At 43.1% G+C, this 23,400-nt stretch overlaps 1 protein-coding gene across 5 annotated transcripts; it reads left to right on the top strand.

Moving 5' to 3' along the window:
• The first annotated feature begins 514 nt into the window (after positions 1-514).
• LOC121821671 (uncharacterized) lies at positions 515-21,421 on the top strand. 5 transcript variants are annotated; one of them, XM_076549338.1, is made up of 5 exons: positions 515-1,313; positions 6,005-6,269; positions 16,208-16,312; positions 18,357-18,740; positions 20,939-21,421. In XM_076549338.1, the coding sequence occupies exon 1, from the start codon at positions 543-545 to the stop codon at positions 1,221-1,223; it is 681 nt and encodes a 226-aa protein (XP_076405453.1). In that variant the 5' UTR covers positions 515-542; the 3' UTR covers positions 1,224-1,313; positions 6,005-6,269; positions 16,208-16,312; positions 18,357-18,740; positions 20,939-21,421. The 5 variants fall into 5 exon arrangements, with proteins under 5 accessions (XP_076405453.1, XP_076405452.1, XP_076405454.1 ...); XM_076549337.1 differs by having other exon boundaries at positions 18,357-21,421; XM_076549339.1 differs by lacking the exons at positions 16,208-16,312; positions 20,939-21,421 and having other exon boundaries at positions 18,357-19,643.
• The last annotated feature ends 1,979 nt before the right edge of the window (positions 21,422-23,400 follow it).

Raw genomic sequence — 23,400 nt, 5'->3', positions numbered from 1 at the left:
AAAAATTAACTCTTTAAAAGCCAGTCCTCAGCTATTGAATGGTAACATGGGGGGGGGTATAAATCCGAGTCAGCCCTCCTCCTCACATCCACTTACTATAATCTCCTCTCTCCACTCAAACATCTGCTAGAGAAAGGCATTATCTGTCTCTGAACAGCAGGTTCCGACAGCAGCAAAACTCTTCGATAATAATGAGCAGCGTGTCTGAGTCCTGAGTTTCCCAGAGACGGGACATCCATCTCCAGAAAGGGCCTGCCACTTGCTGTTACAGCGGCCCCCAAATCCATCAGTAACGAGCCAACTGGCTGAAACAGGCACTTGGTGGTAAAGCAGAACGTTCTGTCCTTTGGCCAGGAGGAGCCAAGTGTCCACCGGCGATGATGTACGCGCATCTGGCTCGCTCTGCCCTCCTTCTGATGCCTCTTCAGCCCCGCACTGCACACCGTTAAGGTAATTAGACGAGTACCGAGTCCGCAGGTATAGTCCTTTGCTGGACCTTCTGCAGAAGCACGGCTACCTCCGCAGGCTGTGAGGGAGGGTAAATGTCCTGGGCTTGGTGCACAGTCCCCCCAGCTACCGTGCAGGAAAGGCCAAGGACGCCCCAGCACGCTGCCCTTCGCTGCCACCAGACACGGGGCCGGCTCCGACGCCTAAGAGGCCGGTGCACCTCGGCCAGTCTACAGAGGCCACGCCCCCTCCCTCGCGGCAGAAGTGATGGGCGTGGCCTGGGCGGTGATTGCCACGTGACGGCGGCGACCGCTGTAAGCAGCGCCCAGAGCCCGGAGCCTGCGGGCGGAGCTGAAGCAGCGTTTGCGGCGGGCAGAGCTGAAGCAGCGTTTGCGGGCAGAGCTGAAGCTGCGTTTGCGGCGGGCGGAGCTGAAGCAGCGTTTGCGGGCGGAAGTGCGGAGGAGCGGTTGCGCCAGTCCCACTCCTCACTCCGAAGGTGCAAGAACGGACTTAAACGCCTGGAAGCTTGGGCTCAGCTCGCGCGTCTGCACAGGCGCACTTATGCTCCTGGTGCCTGTCTGGCTTCCCAGGGCAGGGGGCGGAGCCTGTGGATAGCCCCGGAGCTTCTAAGGGAGGTTGGACCCGGGCACGTTTGGAGTTATTTTGTTATTGTGAGGAAAGGCCTTGCTGCGAGCTTAAGAAGATGCGGAGTGTGTCGATCCACGCCCTCACCTCCCGGTTTAAATTTAATTCATTCCCATGTGTTGATCACCTAGTAGCAAACCGTTTTGCTGTGTATTGGGTTACAGAGATGAAAAAGATGATCGTTGCCCCCGAAGGATCAGAAGATCTAGCAGAGGAAGCAGGTGAATGAAAAATTGGAGGGCTGCAGATAAGGCTCAGTGGTACAGCTGTTCAAAAATGTGCTACATTTTATTTCTCCATACTTAGAACACTAAATTTGGGTCTGTTTTTCTAGTTTTAAATTGTGTCGTTGTAATAATCTGTGTTCATCTAGGAGTAGATTAATTTTCACGTTGTGAGGCAACTGCATCTGCACAGTCCGGTTTCTGCTTCTGAGTTAGGGTTGTATCTGGAACTCGTTGCCTTCTTTCTTATGTATTTTTTCTTCTCAACTTTTTTAGATTACATCCTTAAGTTATTTTTAAAGAAAATACCAGTGTGATTGCAACCTTTATTTTTAGTTCATATGTATGAATGTTTTGCCTGCATGTGTGTAAGTGCATTGTGTGTGTGCGCGCGCGCGTGCAAGTGCACCTGATGCCTTTGGAGGTCAGAAGTGGGTGCCAGATCCCCTGGAAATATAGTTAAGGGTGGTTGTAAGCCCCCATGTAGGTGCTGTAATCTGTTTTTGGTTTGTTTTGGGTTTTTTGGTGCTTTTTGTTTTCTTTTGTTGTTTGGTTTGGGTTTGGGTTTTTCAAGACAGGGTTTCTCTGTGTAGTCCTGGCTGTCCTGAACTCCCTTTGTAGACCAGGCTGGCCTCGAACTCACAGAGATCCACCTGCCTCTGCCTCCAGAGTACTATGATTAAAGGCGTGCGCGGCGGCCACCACCACCACCGCCACCCAGTGTAGCTGCTATAATTTGAATCCAGGTTGTCTGCGAGAGCATTAAGTGCTCTTAAACTGCTGAACCATCTCTCTAGACCCAACAACTCCCATTTGACTGCTAAATTGATTTCAAGTTTTTGATTATTTTTTTCCTCATTCTGTTCAAGATCTATGACTTCCAATCTAGAGACTGATGTTTTTGATTTATGTATTATATCTTGTGGCTTAGTTACTGTTCTGTTGCTGTGAAGAGACACCATAACCAAGGCGACTTATAAAAAGAAGCATTTAATTTGGGGCTTGCTTATAGTTTCAGAGGACTAGCCTGTATCATGGTGGGAAGCATGGAGGCAGGCAGGCATGGTGCTGGAGAAGTAGCTGAGCCCTTACATCTTATCCACAAAATGGAGTAGGTGAAGGAGGGAGGGAGAGGGAGAGGGAGAGGGAGAGGGAGAGGGAGAGGGAGAGGGAGAGGGAGAGGGAGAGGGAGAGGGAGAGGGAGAGGGAGAGGGAGAGAGGGAGAGGGAGAGGGAGAGGGAGAGAGAGAGAGAGAGAGAGAGAATGAGAGAGACTGAGAGAGACTGACTGGATGTCATGGGCTGTGGGATTTTGAAACCTCAAAACCCACTCCAGTGATCTCTGAGATCACAGAGGCCAGAAGGGTATCATCAGTGTGAAGCAAGAAAGTAAGCCTTCCTCAACACAACTCAGTGGCTGTTGTTGGTTCAAACTTCTAGAGGCTAACAAAGGACAGTTTATGTTAGGCATATTTAAGCACAACACATTTTGAGAAAAAGTTTTCTGGTGATAATTAATTCAATCCTGTGTATACAACAAAGCTTAAGACATGGTTACATTGAAACTCTTTCCAAGGTACATGTGTCCTCTCCCATTAAGATGGATTGTATAGATTGACTACATGTGGCATGTTAAAGGTCTGGGGGAAGAGCTGATGTGGTGTTGGTCATACAGATAGTGCAAAGGTTATTGACCACCTCTGCTCTCATTTGTAAAGTACATGGGACATCTCCCATAAAGATGGGCTCTACTGGCTGAGAAACAACGCTCAAGATAAGGGTCTGGGGAGGATGACTGAGACAAACATAAGAATAAGGGAGAACCATGTGTGGTCTGGCCATAGAGATAGTTCAGAAGTCACCAGGCTATTGACCAAATTCATTCCCAGGCTTATGGACAGAAAAGAGATGATATATCTCTTCCTTTGAAGAGAAAAGCCTTAGTGTTTAATGTTCCTGGTTTCCCTAGTGCTTATCTGTGAGCACAAGGATTTCATGCCCTCTACAGCCCACCCTGAGTGACACACCTTCCACAAGAAGTACACGTCTCCTAATCCTTCTAAATAGTTCATCAACTGAGAACACACTCAAATGGATGAGCTTATGGTGTCCATTCTCATTCAAACCACCACATCTTGATAACTAGTTTTCCTCTGGACCTTTTAGGAATTCTTGCTAATTAGATAGTAAAAAGTTTAGATTGTAAAAAGTTTAGATTGTAAAAAGTTTAGATTGATCTTCTGTGTCCCTTAACATTTTTTTTTCTTATTTTTTTCCTAATTTGTCTCCCCACGCAGGATTTCTTCCTAGATTGTTTTCATTTTGTTAATCGTGGTTTTAATTTCCAATAATTATTTCTTATTGCTTCCTTTCCATAGCAACCTATTGATGTTTTATAGATTCAGTTATTGTTTTCAGCTTGTCTGAGAAAACTAGAAATTAAAAATAATCTTCATTTTTTTAAAATTATCTGTTTAACACTGAATCATTTTTTTCCTTCCATTTTTCATTTTAGAAATCTTTCTATTTTGTACTTTGGCTTTTCAAAATTTTTGAAAATCATTTATTTATTAGCTATGCACATTTATGTCCTTTGGGGGTACTGGGCATCAACTGGGAACCTTGTGCATGGTAGCGAAGCCCTTCTACCACTGAATGAAACTCCTTCTACCACTGAATGAAACTCCTGGCCCTTCTTGTCTGTGTATACTTATGAATGAAAGTGTGTTAGCTACAAGAAGCCCCATTTTTGTAGACACTGGTCGGAATTGTCAGGGAAGAATGGATTCTGCCTGCCTCCTGTGTCCATGTTTTAGGGCTGCGTTGTCTGTAAATGCTGTCTCGTTCTCCCTCTGTCTTATAGGAATCAATCAAATTTCTGCTTTGTTGTCTTCATTGTTATGATGGGTTTCCTTTTTTCCTCCCTTCTTAACAAATAGCATGTAAGTGGGCTTGAGGCAGGAAGGCAAATGCATGTGCATAGTCTCACACAGAATTGTAGCTGTGTGCCTTACTGCCTATTCAGCTCTTGGGTTTCTATCCTCTGCTTTAAAGAGATTGAGAAAAGTACTTTCTCATATAGTAAGTGGTGTCAAAGCCTTGGGCCTCCTCCAAATCTGGGTTCCCCCTTTCCATTTTCTTCACTTATGCCAAGCCTTTCAGCAGCTTTACAGCTTTTCAGAAACCGGGGGTTGACTTTCTTCCTCAGCCCTGGTTTGGTATGCTTTGCTTCACTTCTCTCTTCCCTTTGTATTATTGTGCCCAGATCGCGACCCCCAGAGAGACCACCAAAGACCAGTATGCCGGAATGCATACTTGCAAAAGCAAGGTTTAATTCTGGATATCCAAATGCAATACAAGCCTAGGCAGGGACTTTGTCCAATACATCCAATGCAGTGGAGGCTGGAAGAAGTGCCCACCTGTCTGCAAGCTCAGTTTTTAAAGGCAAAAACCACAAGGTTACATCATTTATGGGTGCTAGTACGGGTACAATTCTGATTGGCTCGCTTCTAGGGACTTTCTAGAAATCATGGTTTAATCTTACTTCTAAGGGGGTGGTTGCCCATCACCATTTCTCATTGGCTGCCCTCAGGTGGGGGCATTTCTGTGGTCAGTTACCCTGGAAACCAGGGTTGGAACATTCCTTGGTTCAACAGTCATCACCGAATGAATACCTTGTGACTCTGTACTTTTGCACTTTCTAATTTCTGGAATCTGGGTTGACTGGTTCCAGTAACTCAAGGCCTATACCTAAAATGGAGAAAGCTTAGGCCTTATTTCTAAGATGGAGGCATTTTGTTCTCATTTTGGTCTTACAGTATTACATGTAACTTGGCTTTCTTTACTGTATCTTTCTGCCAGTCATATTTGTAAGCTGTGTTTGCATTATCCTTCTCTTAGCTTGGAGGACAGGAAAGAACAGAAAAGGAATAGAGAAAAAAAAAGGGAGCTAAGGGCCAACTTCTGAATCTGGTAAGTTCCTAGGGTTTTGAGCAAAACTTAGCTCTCTTTGCCTGATGAGTGATTCTACTAAATAAGGATTCTTATATGAGGAGCCCCTTGCTCCCATTTTAATGAACTTTCTGAACACCCAGTTGAACGGAATAGCATTGGTAGAGACTGTTTTAGGGCGTGTTCTCTGGGAGCTTGTGGACTGGTTTAGGACACGTAAGCAGTGATTGACTCATGACTTACCTCCTACAGACTGAAGTGCTGAGTTGTGTGCCATTCTAAATGTAGTAAAGCTTCTGCAGAGGTCAGGAAGGTTAGGTCTTGGTTGGGCCTAAAGGGCTAAAATTGGTGGGAGAAATGCCAAACAATCCAAGGACTGGAAAATTGGTGAGATCCAAATTTCAAAGAGAAAATAAACCAAAATCCTCTAATAAGTCTCTGACATGTACTGGAAACTGGGATCACACCTGGAACTCTGAAGATAGACAGCTTTTCCACTTCATGTCTCCTTAATGAGTTTCCATACAGACAGCAGGCCTACCAGAGAGGTAAAGGGTTCATGGAATATGCAAATCTTGAGTATGGAAATAAAAGCCAGGTATCAAGACAGAACATTAACTCACTGTACCACTTTCACTTACAAAAGGCTGCGACAAAAGGGAGAAATTGGTAAGAGGAGTTACTAGTTTATAAAAACTATAGTCTTAAAAATTATAATTGCCATCATTTTTCACTTAGGTGATTGCTCACAGTCAGTATCAGAATTCCAAAAGAATTTCCATCTTTTTGAGCATGCAAGATGAAATTGACATGGAAGAGATCATCAAGGACATTTTCAGACAACGCAAAATCTGCTTCATCCCTCGGTACCAATTCCAGAGCAATCACATGGACATAGACATGACATTAGCATCACCTGAAGAGATTTCTTCACTTCCCCAAACATCCTGGAATATTCATCAGCCTGGTGAGGGAGATGTTTGGGAGGAGGTCTTATCCACGGGTAAGTGTATGTGTAACCATCTTATTAAATAAGAAACACAGAGTCAATGCAGAGATGAAAGCCCAAGAGATCAGAGCAATAGCTAAGACCTAAAAACCTTATCCTTCACTGCCGCTTCTGTCCTCCTCAGCAAGAGAGCTACTTCCTGTCTGTTTGTCTTTTTTATAGACTTTCTATTCTGCCTTCTCATTGGTTGTAAACCCAACCACATGACCTCCTCATCACTGCCCGTCTGTACAGACCTCCAGGTCTTCTATGGTTGCTATTGAGATTAAAGGCGTGTGTCTCCAATGCTGGCTATATCCTTGAACACACAGAGATCCGCCTAGCTCTGCCTCCCAAGAGCTGGGATTAAAGGCGTGCACCACCACCGCCCAGTTTCTGCTATGGATTATTATTAGCTCTGACCCCCCAGGCAACTTTATTTATTAACATACAAATAAAATCACATTTCAGTACAAATAAAATATCACCATAGGTAAGGCATCATTTCTCACATTAAAATACTTACCTAGATGTGTCCTATATCATCTGATCTTGGATGCTAAGCATTGTCAGGCTTGGCTAGTTTACAAGAATTGATGTCTTTGAATATTTAGGTAATGTCATCAGAAATTTCCTTCTAAAAATATCTCTCTCTCTCTCTCTCTCTCTCTCTCTTTCTCTCTTCCTCTCCCTCTTCCTCCCTCTCTGTCTGTCTCTGTCTCTTGTAGCATGAATCTTAAAGAGTCTTATTAATAAAATCAAACCTGAGCCAGGTATTGGGGTGAACGCTGAATGATCAGAGAAACAGAACAAGCCACAGCTTCCTCACCTCGCCAATTCCTCAGGTGATCTGTGTCCTCATTTGAATGGCTCTCAGCTGAACTGTTGCTCAAAAGCCTAAAAGGTTAACCAGGCCAAAAGCTTCTAGTTCCTAGTCCTCACGCCTTATATAACTTTCTGCTTTCTGCCATCACTCCCTGGGATTAAAGGCTCACTTTATGGGATTAAAGGCATAAGTCACCATGCTTGGCTGTATCCAATGTGGCCTCGAACTCACAGAGATCCAAAGGGATTTCTGCCTCTGGAATGCTAGGATTAAAGGTATGACAGATTAAATGACTTTGGTGAACCTTCATAATTTCATTTGTAGATCTTTCCATTTCTAATTTATAAATACATTTGGGGTTATAAATTATAAATGTACTGCCTCCTGTCAACATTGTATACTTCTATTTGATGATTTCTGTGTCAAACATTATATGGAAATGTTTCCAAGTATTTTTTTTTGTATTAAATGTGAATGAATAGAAAAAAAAAAAAAAGGTATGTGCTACCACTGCCTGTCCTCTATGTTTAATATTGTGGCTGTTCTCTTCTCTGACCCCAGATAAGTTTATTAGCATGCACAATATTTTGGGGAACACAACACCACAGTCTCTGTGTCTCTCTGTCTCTCTCTCTGTCCCCCCTCCCTGCTTCTACCAGATATTTTCATCTATTTTATGTCAGATCTATTGTATGTATAGGAAGATAAGGTTCTGTGCCTGAAGGAATTCACACCGTAGCCGGGGAGACTGAAATTTTATACTAATAAAGTATCCCAACTTGTACTATACATCAAATATAAGTATCAAATAAAAAGATACTGAATATTGAAAACATTGAAGCGCAGGGGTGGGTCTTGAAAATGTGCGTTCCCAACACTGGCTTCTTCATTTTCATCCTCTGCTCTTTATCAATGCTGTGTTTGTGGCATTGGTGGCATCATTGCTCCCATGATACTTGCAACCCAAGTTGCAGTGGAATGGAGAATGATACTTAAGAGTCGGTTGCGGTCTGAGGCAGAGATCCCTGCTGTAGAAATGTAGAAATGTCTAAGCAAGCAGGCTCTCTGTTACAACCTTCCAACATCACGTCTCAGTGTGCAGTTTTGCTTGCATCAGCAGTTTAGACTCTGGCAAGTTCAGTGCTAAAGCGTAAATCCAGCTTCACAGTGTTTGAGAGGAGCTGATTGGAGCTCAGATCGTCTCTGCGGTAGCCTTTGTGGTCTGCTCATCTTCCTGGTTTGCCTCTGTTGTCTCAGTTTAGAAGGGGGTAAGCTTGTGTGCCCTCAGTTGCAATGATAAGTTTTCAAGCAAAAATTTCACATAAGGCATTCTAGTTTTAGGTTTACAACATAATAACCCAGCTGGTAAATGAGATAGAGGGACTGTATCTTTACTGAATTTAAAGTGAGAGCTGCCTAGACAATTTGATCAGCCTGGAGTCCCTCCACTGAGAATTTATAGTCTGATTCAACCTTAATCAACTTGGCTTAAGTACAACTGGGATAATATTGGTACAGAAATGGAAGACTGTACAGAACAGCCTTAAAGGTCTCTGGATTAGTGTCCTTAGGAGTCAATCTGTCTTTGTTGTGACTCTGTATCTGTGATGGCTTCATGTGCACTGTGGCCCATGGCAGCTTGGACTTGGGCATCACCTTTGCAGCTAGAATTCCCAGCAGAAAAAATAGCAAGTCTAGTTTTCTAACAGTCTCAATAAAACCCTGGTCCTAACTTTCATTGCCCCAAGTGGTCATCCCCAGATTAATCACTGTGACTAGACACGGAATTGCTTTGGTGACTCAGACATGGGTTGTCATTGACCATTTCTGTTTTTCTGTGATCAGGGAAAAGGACCTATAGCCACCTCTCCAGCCCTCCTCAACTACTGAGCTGAATTGTGGGGCTGAGGTGAGAGTGACATGTGGTGTTATAGAACAAATAGTGATTAAGAAAAAAGACATCTTGATATCAACCTCTACCCTCCATATATGCCCACATGGATGAGTGCATCTGTATACATTATACACACACACACACACACACACACACACACACACACACACACACTAATAGAAATTCAAAACACTCTTAGTTTACATAATTAAAAGTGTTCTCTGTAGCCTTTATTTTTATACTAACAAAATTTTGCTGAATACAAGCAGAACACACAAATATCAAGTGTACAGTTATTAAATCTGAACAAACATATAAACTGACATGATCATGATATGATACACATCAAGACTGAAACACTTCCACCCTCCCACAGAGGTTCCTTGTGATACTCTGTCTTAAGCTCTGTACTTTTGAGCCCTTCACAGATTTCCTTCTCATATACATGAAATCCCCAGGAGCCCCAGCACCTGGGTCCAGAGCACAGCCCTGGCAGAGCACGTGGTAGCCCTTCACATTTACTCTTTATGTTCATCAGGCCCAGGAGAAGACTCCCCGTGGATCTTTTAAGATGGCATAGAAGGATGAGGCAGTTGTCAGGATTCTATGATGGTTTACAGTCTGTACCACGATTGACATCAGGAGCTCGTCCAGCTTCAGAGAGCAGGAAGGAATTGATCACTGGAAGCACTTAGGCAAGAGAAAAGACAAATTAATCAGTTTGTCAAATGCTTCTTACACAGTATAAACCCTATATGTTCCTACATAATTAAGTATTATGTCCAGTAATACCAGGTATCAATCATTTTCCTTTTATTTTTCAGATTCATAATGCAAATATACTCAGATTTTGACCTCATTTAAACACACTCCATTCCACTTAAATCATAGCTACTTTAGATCACTGCTATCACCAGAGATCACATTATGTTGAACTTTCAATTATAACTATATAGTGATTTTCTGCTAACATGAAGGGAAGAAAAAGTGTTTCTTGGGGTACGTCTATACCTATTATCCACTCAAGTATAACTGACCCAGCAACAGAACTACAATGTGGATGTTCAATTTAGTTATTGTCAATAGTTTATGATTCTCGGTTCTATAAAAATTATCTTTTTTAACTAATATTACATTCATTTATTTGGGGTGTGGCACACATGCCACGCACAAGTGTGGAGGTCAGAGGACAGCTTGCAGGAGTCAGTTCTCTCACATTGTCACCCTTGGCAGCAAGAGCCCTGCTCACTGAACCATCTTTCTGGCCCCAAACCATGACTTTATGCGTGTTCAATTCTGTTATAGGTTATAGTAGTCAAAGTAGGAAAACTGGAAGATGCTCAAATATGCAAATAAGTATGAAAATATAAAACGAAATACACTGAGTGTGCTATTTAACAGGGCATGGGGACCTTCATTGTTACCTTTTGCACCAGGCTTCTCAACTCTTAAAGGAGACCCTGTTAAAAAGTGGTTTGAAAAAAAACGTGGTTTGAGGGGCCACAGAGATAACTCAGTGGGTAGAGTGCTTCCTGCCCAAGAGTGAAGCCCTGAGTTTGGGTCCTAGCAGCCACGAGACAGCCCACAATGAAGGCATACCTGTCTACAACCCTAGAACTTGAGTGCAGACAGACAGATTCCTCAGAACTCTGGCTTTTCTATCTTGTTGCATCTGGCCACAAGGTGAAAAACTTACTCCACTGTATGCTCCCTATAAAACCGTGTGCTCCCTATAAAAATGGTGTGCTCCCTATAAAACCATGTGCTCCCTATAAATGGCCTGTCTATGGCACACTGTTTGTCACGGAGCCGACTAACACACTCTGCAGAGATCGCTCAGCAACTGAAACCGGACTGGCATTCTGACCCTTGCTGTAGCCTTCTATAACTCTTATATTGGGGGCAGGGAGCCATCACCAGGGTAATTCCAAATGAAAAACATCAAAGACTTAGAGAATATTAAGAAAATTCATGAAACACCCAATTTTTCCAGAAAGGTTTTTCTGTTTTAGTAATAACTTTTGGGGTGCTCCACCTGCATGTTTATAAATTCTCCCCAACAGCTTCTGAAATCACTAGAACTTTTTAATTTTTCTTTTAAAGACTCACTTTATTTGAGAGAGAGTGTGGGTGTCCACAGAAGCCAGGGATGTTGGGGTTCCCTGGCACATGAGTTACAGGCACTGGCTTGTGACTCCAGCTCGTATCCCAGATCAGTGTGCACTCTACCCTGAACCATTTCTTCATCTGAACTTGAAAATGAAGACTCTAAGGCGACTCCATTTAAATGTCTGTCATGTCTGTATATGCCTTAAGAAGGTTATACAGTAGTAGGTTTCCATGTGGTTTTTCAAAAGGACTTTAGTTAGTTGTCCCTCCCCATGTTTCCTCCTGTACCCTGCTCTCCCGTTGCCTTCCATATTTAATCCTCCTATTCCAGTTTCCCCCTAACACTGCACTCTATTTCCCCTTCCTCGGGAGGTCCTCTTCTTTCCCCCTGTCCTTTACTAGTGCCTGTCCCAGCAAGTTTTATGTCAACTTGACTCAAGCTAACGTCATCTAAGAGGAGGGAAGCTCAACTGGAAAACAAATGCTTGAGATTGGGCCATAGGCAGGCAGGCTTGTAGGGCATTTTCTTAATTACTGACTGATGAGAGAGGCCCTAGGCTGGTGGTCCTGGGTTCTATCAGAAAGCAGGACGAGCAAGCCATGAGGAGCAAGCCAGTAAGCAGTACCCCTCCATGGCTTCTGCATCAGCTTCTAGGTTCCTGCCTGGTTTGAGGTTCTGCCTTGGCTTTCCTCAGTGTATGTGATTCAGGATATGCAAACCAAACAAACCCTTTCCTCCCCAGGTTGGTTCTGGTCATGGTGTTTCATCACAGCAGTGGTAACCTAACTACGGTAATACCTATCCTCTGTGGGTCTTCAGATTGTAGCATACACACTGAAAGCTTAAAAGCTAACAACCACATATAAGAGAAAACATATAAGAGTTGTTTCTGGGAGTCTGGGTTAACTAACCCAAAATGTTTTCCCCCCTAGCTTCATCCATTTGCCTGCAATTTTCATATTTCTTAACATCTGAAAAATATTCCATGGTGCAAATGTACCACACTTTCATTATCTATTCATCAGTTGATCAACATCCAGGATGGTTCCATTTTCTGAATATTATGAATAGAGCAGCAATGAATATGAATAAGAAAGTATCTCTACAGTAAGATGTAGAGTCCTTTGCATATATGCCCAACTAAATATCTTGTGCCACTAAGTAAAAATCTCCAGTACTAGGAATGGGTTACATCTTGTTAAATCACTGGCCAAAGGGGTCCCATGGAGTACCCCTTTCAAGCATTACAGGCAATTGCCAAGTTTATTGGTTATTCTCCAAAACCTCTGCTAACACTTCTCTCTAAAAAGTTCCTGTTGTTCTTTCAAATGTAATACTTTCCGCACAGTTAACAAACTGTAGAGTTCTTAGTACAGGTTAGTTTGGCAAACTTAGGGCAATGATTGATATTTTAATTCAAGGCCTTTGAAAATTTTGTGGGCTGTATAGTTGAGCACATGTGTACTAAAGTATGAAAGCAAAGTCTGATGAAGTAGCAAATATATTATAACGCTTGCCTTTGAAAATGTCCTCATACAAGTATATGTATAAAATACAGCATCTGTGGGAAAGTACCCTTTTTTAACTTTAAGAGGGAAGATACAGGGCACAGCCACAATCTGCATAAGGCAAAACCAAGCTCCAAGAGTGCAAACAAATTCAAAGTTCAGTACCTGGGATTCATTCGCAATCCTTTGGGCTTCCCTGAGGGGTTAGATCACCTCTTTGTTCCAGCTCTCAGCAGCATATACACAGCCTTCCCTCTAGATCCCAGCCAGCTCCATTTCATTGTGGCTGGTGCTTCTGGTGACTGTCACATGGCACCGGCATTTCCAAAACTGCTAGGGTCCACCATTGCTACTGGGCTCTCTCTAGGGACTGTAGCCCGGCCACACTGTTGCAAGCCTCAGCTGCTCCCCTTGACCCCTTCATGTCTTTCATGAAACCGTCACCAGCTGGGTGACTCTAAGTTACCAAGTTTTGCTGCCAGCACAAGGTACATTCTGGCATATGAAGGCATGGAGGTGCAGCTTAATTACCTTATTAAACAAACATTGTTTTTAAATCCCATCTTTCACAAACCTTGTTTTTAGGACAGGATAGAATAGGACAAGACAAGACAAAACATGAATTATCCAAAATTCCATCCTAATCCAAAATACCTTGGAGACCTGTTGTTACCTCCTTGGTAGACCTGTGCCATGGGGTCACCTTTAATCAAGATGGTAGTGAAGTCACATGACATCCATCTTCCCCCCCCCCCAACACTAACAAAGATGGCTGCCAGCCATGTGGCTGCCTAAATATGGTGGCAGTACATGAGTTGCTTATATTGCAAAATGGAATCATGCCACATGGTTCCTTTAAGATTACCTGTGCAGGGTTGGGGATTTAGCTCAGTGGTAGAGTGCTTGCCTAGCAAGGGCAAGGCCCTGGGTTCGGTCCTCAGCTGGGGGGGGGGGGGGATTACCTGTGCATAGAGTTTTAACTCTCAACCCCCACTGTTAGTAGTTTTAAGTTAACTTTTTTCATAGATTCCATAGACTTTTAGCCATATCCAGTAAAATAAATGTATAAATACTGAGGTACAGAATGTTCACATAAACCAAATCTAATTTTTTTGGACTGATCCACTTTCTTTTCCCTGTCGTGGTCTAAGGTGAGTCAGCTGACACAGGACACAGAGGAAACTTTTAAATAGAGAAGGAAGAGCCATAAGCCAACTCTAGCTCCAGCTTTCCAATAAAATAAAACAACTTTACTGTTATTCACGCCCAAAGGACATCTGAACGCCTGATGACCTGTGGGCAGAGAGCCCAGGGATAGATTCTGAGTCCTGGTCGTAGGAGCAGCCATGGTGGCTGTGGCAGCTGGAGACTACTGGCAGCAGAGACAGCAAAAATGTCTGACCTATTTCTGTCTCAGCCCTATGCTTGCAATAAAACTTACAGATACCCAGAAAAACAGAGAGAGATAAAACTTCCCAACAAAGCAGGCAGACACAACTTTCCAACAGACAGACAAAGCCTTCCCTGGGACACAGACAAAAGTTTCCAACCAAAACCAGAACCAGGTATGTGTGTGACATCTCGCTATTTGTCCTGGATGGGAGAATGTTGGGGTCCTGTTGAAGCCCCTCCACTTCCCAGGCATCCCACAAAACAGAACCCGACTATGACTCACCAGGAGGCCTCCTCAGATGCTTGCTGCTTTTCTCAGCGTGGGAGTTCACCCTGAAAATCCACATACCAAAGGTGGCTCTGAGCCTTGGACCATCTCAAGGCACATGCCCCCTGAAGCAGCCCCCCAGCCCCAGAGTTCCAGAGGGAAAGTCTAGCTTTAGAATTTTCGATAGATGGTCTGAATCTCTCTGGGGGGATCCAGGAAATGTTAATAATAAGATGGTCAATAATAAGATGACTACCACAATTTAAAGCCAAATTTGAAGCAAACTTTAATTAAATAGTGGCCAGGTGCATGGGCTCTGCCCAGGTCCACACCTAGGTTCCCCGAAAATGGCCCCAAGTCACGTTTGCAAGGGCTTAAGAAGGAAAACCCACAATTCACTGCGTTTCCCCTCAGGTCCAATCAGAGGCAACATACACCCTGACTTCCTTCCTGCACACCTCCCGCCAGCATCTAGTCCGGGCAAGGGTACATCCGGTCACACTTCCTGCCATGGAACTTCAGGGCGTGTGGGCTCAAGCACATTGGGTACAGATGAGTCAAACAGATGTGTTTGGGGAAGTGAAAACATGTGGCTTGTTATCTCGCTAAAGAGCAGCCCTCAGTGTTTCAAGAAATACTAGTCCCTGGACAAGGGTCTTGCAGATCAGGGGCATTTTTGTTTCATTGTTCTCTTAAGTAAAATGTAAAACTTAACATGGGCTGTCTCGGCAGCAGAGACACTTCTGATCTCATGAAGAGCCTACAAGCTCTTCTGGGCCTCTGCCGTTCCTATGACAGCCTCACTTATGGGCCTCCATTGTTTCTTATGGGAGGCTAAGAAACAGCAGAAGCCCGGGAGCTGGGCCTCCCATTAGAAACAGCAGAAGCCCAGGATCTGGGCCTCCCATTAGAAACAGCAGAAGCCCAGGATCTGGGCCTCCCATTAGAAACAGCAGAAGCCCAGGAGCTGGGCCTCCCATTAGAAACAGCAGAAGCCCAGGATCTGGGCCTCCCATTAGAAACAGCAGAAGCCCAGGATCTGGGCCTCCCATTAGAAACAGCAGAAGCCCAGGAGCTGGGCCTCCCATTAGAAACAGCAGAGGCCCAGGAGCTGGGCCTCCCATAAGAAAAATGTGGTTGGGGGAGGAGGGGATCACAACATTGGGTAGTTTGAGAACCACTGGCTTAGAGAATGTTACTCCTTACCCAGGGTCTATTCATGCTTAAGAATGTACATCTAGCCTCCTTGTCTTTCCTAACTTTGTTAAGCTTAAGCTATTTTTGATAAACTGAATCATATTAAAAAAAACTGTTATATTCTGTAACAGTGCACTATCAAAGGATCAGAAACATTCCCAGTCTCTCTGTGGACTGTGTTTATGAGTTCAAAGTTTTATTTGATACTAAAAAGAGCTTCAATTCAGGAATTGTCATTATTTAAGACTGGCTTGTAAACTGTGAAAGATGATTAAGACATGCAAGTAAATAGCCACCTCATAAAGGATCAAATTCTTTAATATGTTCAGAACTATAATTGTAGTCATGCCAAGCACTAATGTAATTAATTATAGGAAAGAGCTTTATTTAGCCTCCTATATGTGTTTTATAAGGTTAAGCCTAGGTTTGTTTACCTCAGATATACTTAATAGATAATGGTCCTCAAACTTGTCAGAGATCTGATGAATATGGTATTAAAATGTTTAATGAAAAAAGCTTAGCATGACAGAGACCCACAGCTCCTACCAGTGACCCCAAGATCTCCAAAGAAGATGACAGGGCACCATGAAAACTCCACCTGGATCATGGTAATGCTAACCACTTGGAAAGACTGCCCCAAGGCTGCGTCAGCCACCAGAACCCAGCCCAAACTGTGGACAAGCAGGACAGTGAGAGTTCATTGCCCCCCTTTGCCTAGACAAAGTAAGGTCAGTCCCCACCATGTTTCTCCTCCACAGGAAAAGCCTCTCATCTATTGGGTCTGGTGGCTGAAGACTGATGCTGTCCTGGTACTTCTGCCCCCAATGCCAGCGAGACCACAGGAACCTGATATGACCATCTGGGTAATGGACTAGTCTCTGTTATTTTAATTGATACACAGGACATTTGGATTATACTTTCTACTGTCATTTATCCTCCTTGATCTCTGGTGGTATTGACAGCTAGGCTGACTATGTCTTTGTCAGCTTAGCAGCAGCAGGCAACCAAGTTCTTCTCCAAGGCTACAGCCACCTTGTTAGCTGATTTCATATATAAAAATCAAGCCTTGATTTTTCTAGAACCACTAGGTCTCCTGTTGAGAAAGGCTAGACAGGTTTGCCTTGCTAACAGGCTTCATATTAAAAGATAAACATATTTCAGATGTAACTTTCCACTAAAGGAATGTGATTGGCAATGACTGTGTCTCTGGTAAATGATTAGATGGAAAGAAAAGGGTTAAAAGTCTATGCAAGTTTTGAGGGTCTAAGAAAATGTCCTAAGGTATATAAGGTCTGAGGATACAAGAGTCTATGTAAGTTCTGATGGCCTAAGAAAATGATTTCAGGGGTCGGGAATTTAGCTCAGTGGTAGAGCGCTTGCCTAGCAAGCACAAGGCCCTGGGTTCAGTCCTCAGCTCTGGAAAAAAAGAAAAAAAGAAAGAAAATGATTTCAGATGTGTAAATGCAAGTTGTAAAGGTGTAAGAAAGTGATTTAATGCATGAGAAAAATGGGGAATGGTTCTGATTTGTTTCCCCTTCTAAACTATTGTTATACTAGGATTTCGGCATTCTCATGAGCTTACCAGGATCTACTTAGTGTTTAGGCACAAGCTCAAGATTTTAAATTTCTTCTAATTGTCTTGTAAGTACATACTTAAGGTGTTTCTCATCAAGCTATATTTGGCTCTCTAGACAGGAAAAAAATGTTCATACTTTTTAAGCCAATCTACAGCTTTTCTAGGGCTCAAAGGTGTGAGTTATACTCCAGTTGTTTTGTAGACACCTATTACTGACTTTTCTACAATACAGATTTCAGATTGGTAATGCTAATATATCTAAAACCTTTAGGACTTTTTGTAAACTAAAAAAAAAAAAGAAGAAGAAAAGAAAAAAGCTGATATAACTTTCAGAGAACCAAGGAAGTCACAAGACTTGGATCCACTTCTTACAGATCAAAAGGAATTCAGATAATATTGCCTACATTTCCTGACTTTTCTAGTCCTAGGGATGTGATCTCTCTCTCTCTCTCTCTCATTCTGTCTCTCTCTCTGGGCTTGGTACTCCTCCCTTCACTTAACTACTAGGACTAGGGTCCTGAAAGTTCCCAATGTAAGACTGTACTGGTTTGAAAATAAATGCCTCCCAAGTGTAGCTGTAGAGTTTTCTCTCCGGTTCCCACCAAGTCCCAGCAGTCTGACAGCCCACTTATAAAATAAACACACAGACGCTTATATTATTTAAACTGTTTGGCCTAATGGCTCAGGATTCTATCTATCTAGTTCTTACATCTTAAATTAATCCATTTCTATAAATCTATACTTTGCCACATGGCTCGTGGCTTTCCGGCATCTTCACATGCTGCTTGTCCTGGCAGAGGCTGGCAGTGACTCCTTCTGCCTTCCTGTTCTCTCAATTCTCTCTGTTAGTCCCGCCTATACTTCCTGCCTGGCTACTGGCCAATCAATGTTTTATTTATTGACCAATCAGAGCAACACATTTGACATACAGACCATCCCACAGCACCCAAGGGAGTGGCACTCTTAGGAATTGTGGCCTTGTTGGATAAATTGTGTCACTGTGGAGGTGGGCTCTAAAGTCTCATATATGTTCAAGCCATGTCCAGTTTCTCAATTCACTTCCTGTTGCCTGTGAGATCAAGACATAGCTCCTTCTCCAATCTCAGCTTCTTCTCCAGCACCTAGTCTGCCTGCTTGCCACAATGTTGCACCATGATGATAATGGACTAAACTTCTGAGAATGTAAGCTGCCTCCATTAAATGTTTTTTCTTTATACGAGTTGCCATGGTTATGGTGTCTCTCTTCACAGCAATAGAAGCCCTAAGACAAAAATGTTCCTTTATATTCCTGAATTTTAACTTCTGTCCCTACTCTATATCTGTCTCAGCAGATTTCCACTCAGCTGACAGACACCATCCAAGCATCAGCTGCTGACTACAACCTGCTCCAAACAACTGTGGATCAATCAAACCAATGTGATCACTCCCTGTCTTGAGCTGGATCAGCAAACCAGATGCTTCTGATGAGTGCTCCATTGCCTGAATTCCTTCCTTCATTTGACTAGCATTCCAGCCTTCCTGGGCCCTGACAACAATGTCCTAGTTTCAGCAGGAAGGAGTTATAGAAGAGAATCATCCCTTGTCCCCCGATAGGCTGGAATGTTAGATCAAAAGAATACTACCTGGCACAGGAGACAAAGTAGCTACCTACAGTGTCTATTGGCATGTCGGGAAAGGCACCTATTAAAACCAAATAGACCCAGATCTGGCAACAGGTAAATTCATTGGCTGAAACATTTCTACAATATTATAGGGTACTCAACCTGCTCTATGTAAAACAGAGGCTATTGTGTGGCTTCAAGAGAAAATTGTTGTTTCTATATAAACCACTCAGGGATTATTAGAGATAACCTGGGTGTGTTCAACAAAAGCACTGCAAAAAAGGAGACCTGAAATGAAATAAATAATTGGTCCCCATTCTCATCTCCAGGCTCCTTCTAGATAGTGACTCTGATGTCAGCCATCACAGGGCCTTTGGATCTTCTGTTTCTGCTCATTTGTGTTGACTCTTACATCACTGATGCTTTAACTAAGTGATAAGTCCTGTCTGGGTACCATTAAGCTTATGGTTATTAGATCCTAATATATACAGGTACCTATCACAGAGTCCAGGATTTGATACAGTGTATAACTCAAGGTAGAAGGAAGGAAAGCCTGAGTTAAATTTTAAGTTTAAATTACTATGCCTAAGAGATCCATGAAACCAAAATGCCCCTGATCTGCAGTCACCTTGCTCAAAGACAGGTAGTTCCTGAAATGCTAGAGGCTATTATTTATGAGAAATAATAAGCCACATGTATCCACTCCCTAAAGACGTTGTTTGACCCATCCACAACCGATGTGCTTGATCACATGTGAGCGGGACGTAGGTGGGTAGGAAATGTATCAGGATGCCCTTGATTGGATATAGTCAGGAAGTACGCAGGCAAAATAGGGTAGGATGTATGCCTCTACCTGATTGGACCTGATGAGAAATGTAGTAAACTGTAGGTTTGGCCTTTTTAAGCCCATGTAAAATGTGATCTGGGGGCATTTCCTGGGAACTGGGTATGGACATGGGCAGAGTGTATCCTCCTGGACACTATAAAATTAAAGCTTGCTTCAAATCTGCCTTGAAACTGTGATGATGGCTTTATACTCAACCAATGGGGTTAACACAATGAGGCCCTATATGGGAAGAGCAGAGGCCCATAAGGGAGGTCATCCTTAGGAGCAGCAGTACAGGTCCATAAGTGAGGTCCTCCATAGAAGTATGAGAGACCCATAAGTGTGGCCTTCCTTGGGAACAGCACAGGCCCCTATGTGAAATCTCATAAGGAACAGCAGAGGCCAATACATGTAGCCTCCTTAGGAACGTCACAGTCCCATAACTGAGGCCTCCATAGGAACAAGAGAGGCCATCAGTGAGGCCTATACTGCAACAGCAGATTACCATAAGTGAGTCCTCCATAAGAACAGCAGGGGCCCATAATGAGGCCTCCATAGCAAGAGCAGTGTCCTATATGTAAGGCCTCTCTAGGCACAGCACAGGCCCATTCGTGAGGCCTCCATAGGAACAACAGAGTCCCATAATGAGGCCTCCACAGAAACAGCATGGGCCTATAAATGAGGCCCTTCTTGTGAACAGCAGGGGACCATAATTGAGGCCCTCCATGGGAACAGCAGATGCTCATAGGTTAGCCCCCACAGCAACAGCAGAGGCCCATAATGGAGTCCCTCCTTGGGACCAGCGGAGATTCATAAGTGAGACCCTCAATTACAGCAGCAGGTGTCTATAAGTAGGGATCTCCTTGAGAACAGTAGTGGCCCACAGAGAGGCCCTCCACGAGAACAGCAAAGGGCCAGCAGCAAGGCCCTCCATGGTAGAAGCAGCCTAAGAAACAAGTGTTTCAGGTAAGAGTATTTGCATTGCTGGCTTCCAAGTCCATGGCAGACACACTGAGAGAAGGCCCTCCTTAATTCTTAATTTCATTATATAAAAGCAATACAATTCAGTTCCTTTTTAAATAGAAAATACAACTGAACAAAAACTTTAAAATAACCATCCCTTTACCTATGAAGAACCAATTATCTATCACATTGGTAGATGATATTTATACCACATATAGATATAAAACACTTATAGATACACACGCTTGTCTGGGCTTGGAAAGTAAGCCCTCCTGAACCTTGCAACCCGGTTCTGATCGTCTACTTTTATTGTGACCCTATCTCAATAAATGACTATTTACAGCATTAGAATAGCTAATCGGTACTCCTTTAAGACTCCTTTCTAAACTCCTTAACGAGAAACATGATTATAAAATAACTCTTTTAATGTGAAACTTCTCAGGTAAGCCGTACTCTACTGGCAAAGAGGACAAATAACAGCAAATGCACAGCCACCATTACCTTCTTTTGCCCTGTATTCCAGGCTGACGCAGCTTCCTAAGAAGCGGTGATAGGCCCTCATCTCCGCCTCTGTTATCCGCACCACGGTGTAAGGTGGGTATCTGGGGTCTGGTTCTTCAAACTGCCTGCACTGCACAGCTGTGGAGTTCCAGGACACAAGACCACCCCCCTCCTCTCCATGCCGCTCTGGGCACTGCATTCACACTGTGGTTAAACCTCCTCTGCCTAATCTCTCTGAAGATCACACAAGGTCTTTTCCTCGCTGAGAGTTGATCCTGAGGATTAGCGGGTGCGGACAGGGTCACTGCTTCAACAGACTACCAGAACTCCTGATCCAGAAACAACAGAAGGGGAGCTGAGGGGCAAAGACTTTAGGAACAAAGGAAAACACTTGAGCTGCTGATAATAAGAATGTTTCCCTAAAAGCAACACATCGTGAAATATCGGGCCATTGGTGAAATAACAATTAAAATTATTAAATTTTAAAAATGTTTTGAAAAGATAATCTTTGGGAGATTATTTCTGCGAGGTCAGTTTCACTCACCTTCTTTTCCAAGCTCTCCAGGCTGCCAAAGCATAAGCCCAACACTTTAGCATTACTGCCAGGGGCTTCACCGTCTAAGGAAGCACCAGGCTGACACAGAAAATGATAAAGTTTCCCAAGCTCCAACTGCTTCCGAGGAACAGCTGCAGCACATCACAATTCCCAAGTGAAGGATGCTCCTTCCTGCTATGATATCCAAGAGCGTCCCTAGAAACACAAGGAAAAAAAATGACTTCATGTGGCAGAGCTAGGCTGTATACAAAGACACAGGGAGAGGCTGCCTTTTCCTAACACGTTTTGTTCTGTTTTTACGTGATTAATGTCGCTGCTTAATAGTGTTGTGCTCTATAATTTAAAGAAGAATACACCATTAAACAGCCAATAGTTAAGTGAAAAGTATATGAATGTCTAAAGGCTCTGTCTATGTGAGCATCTGTGGTGGTCTCCAGGCTCTGTCTATGTGAGCATCTGCGGTGGTCTCCAGGCTCTGTCTATGTGAGCATCTGTGGTGGTCTCCAGGCTCTGTCTATGTGAGCATCTACAGTGGTCTCTAGGCTCTGTCTATGTGAGCATCTACGGTGGTCTCCAGGCTCTGTCTATGTGAGCATCTGCGGTGGTCTCCAGGCTCTGTCTATGTGAGCATCTGCAGTGGTCTCCAGGCTCTGTCTATGTGAGCATCTGCGGTGGTCTCCAGGCTCTGTCTATGTGAGCATCTACGGTGGTCTCTAGGCTCTGTGATCTCTGAAGGGAAGTTTGTATTGCACCTTAAGCATATTTACAGACCCAGATATGTGTAGCTGTTAGGTCATTTTTCTTCAGTAACATGTTGTTTTATAATTTAACTGGATAACTTGGCAACTATTTCTTAGGATAGCTTTGTAAATGTTTGCTTTTTCAAGACAAGCTGATGGGGATTCGGCTCAAACAGACAGGAGGAAAACTCAGTAAAACTTTAACCCATCCTGTCTCTGCCTCACACAGATATTATGAAACTGTAGCGGAGCAAGGCAGAAGCTAGACTACATCTGTTCATATTAAAATAATGCATGTTTTGTGATGTTTTCATTTTTTATAAGTTTTTTTTCTGTCAGTTTCTCATTCATTTTTATGTCTTAATAATATTATATTGTATGAATAAACCACATTTTATTTCTCTCCAGTATTTGATAGCTATTTGAGTTGTTTTAACTTTTTTACTATTAGCAACACACTGCTGTAAACCTTCATGTACATGTTTCATAGGTGCACATTTTCAGTAGTTTGAGGATATATTCCTAAGGGTAGAATTGTTGAGTAACAGAGTAACAATGTTTTGCATTTTGACCAACCACCAAACTGTTTTGCCAAAGTGGCACACCATTTTACAATCTCACCAAATCCTTGTTTTTAAGGCTCTGATTTTTGTACAAAAGCATTCAATCATTCTGTCAGACCAAACCAGGAAAAGTAAGTTATAGTTCAGAGCTGTTCTATTCCATTTACTATGCAAAGCCATTCTTGGCGTTTGCAACTCTCAGCCCTTTTGAATATTCTTGCAGTGTTCACCTTTTCCTCCACCACTTTTTTTTCTTCTTTTTTTCTGGTTTATTCCTATCTATTACAAATGTATAAAAAATCCTCCATCAACGCTGCTGATAGCAGCAGAACCTTGAGAAATATACCTTTGGTTTGCCTCAGAAAAGGAACACATATTGTACTGTAAAGTTTATAAAATTGGCGCAAAACATTGTGATAATGTTACAATACCAGTTTTAAGAGTTCAGTGACTAATGGGGAGCCGATGGGATACATGCAGAACTGTGAAAGCGATCTCACTTAGCCAGCTGTACACGTAGACTGTAAATCTACATTCAGATCATTTCTGATCTAAGACTATCATCTCAGTTTATCTGTTGAGGTCAACCAGGAAACCCTAGAATATACCTTGATTTTTGCAAAAA

This window comes from Peromyscus maniculatus, chromosome 12 (assembly GCF_049852395.1).
Source record: "Peromyscus maniculatus bairdii isolate BWxNUB_F1_BW_parent chromosome 12, HU_Pman_BW_mat_3.1, whole genome shotgun sequence".
Lineage (NCBI taxonomy): Eukaryota > Metazoa > Chordata > Mammalia > Rodentia > Cricetidae > Peromyscus > Peromyscus maniculatus.
Note: the sequence above shows the minus strand (reverse complement) of the source record. Positions and strands in the feature narration are given on the sequence as shown.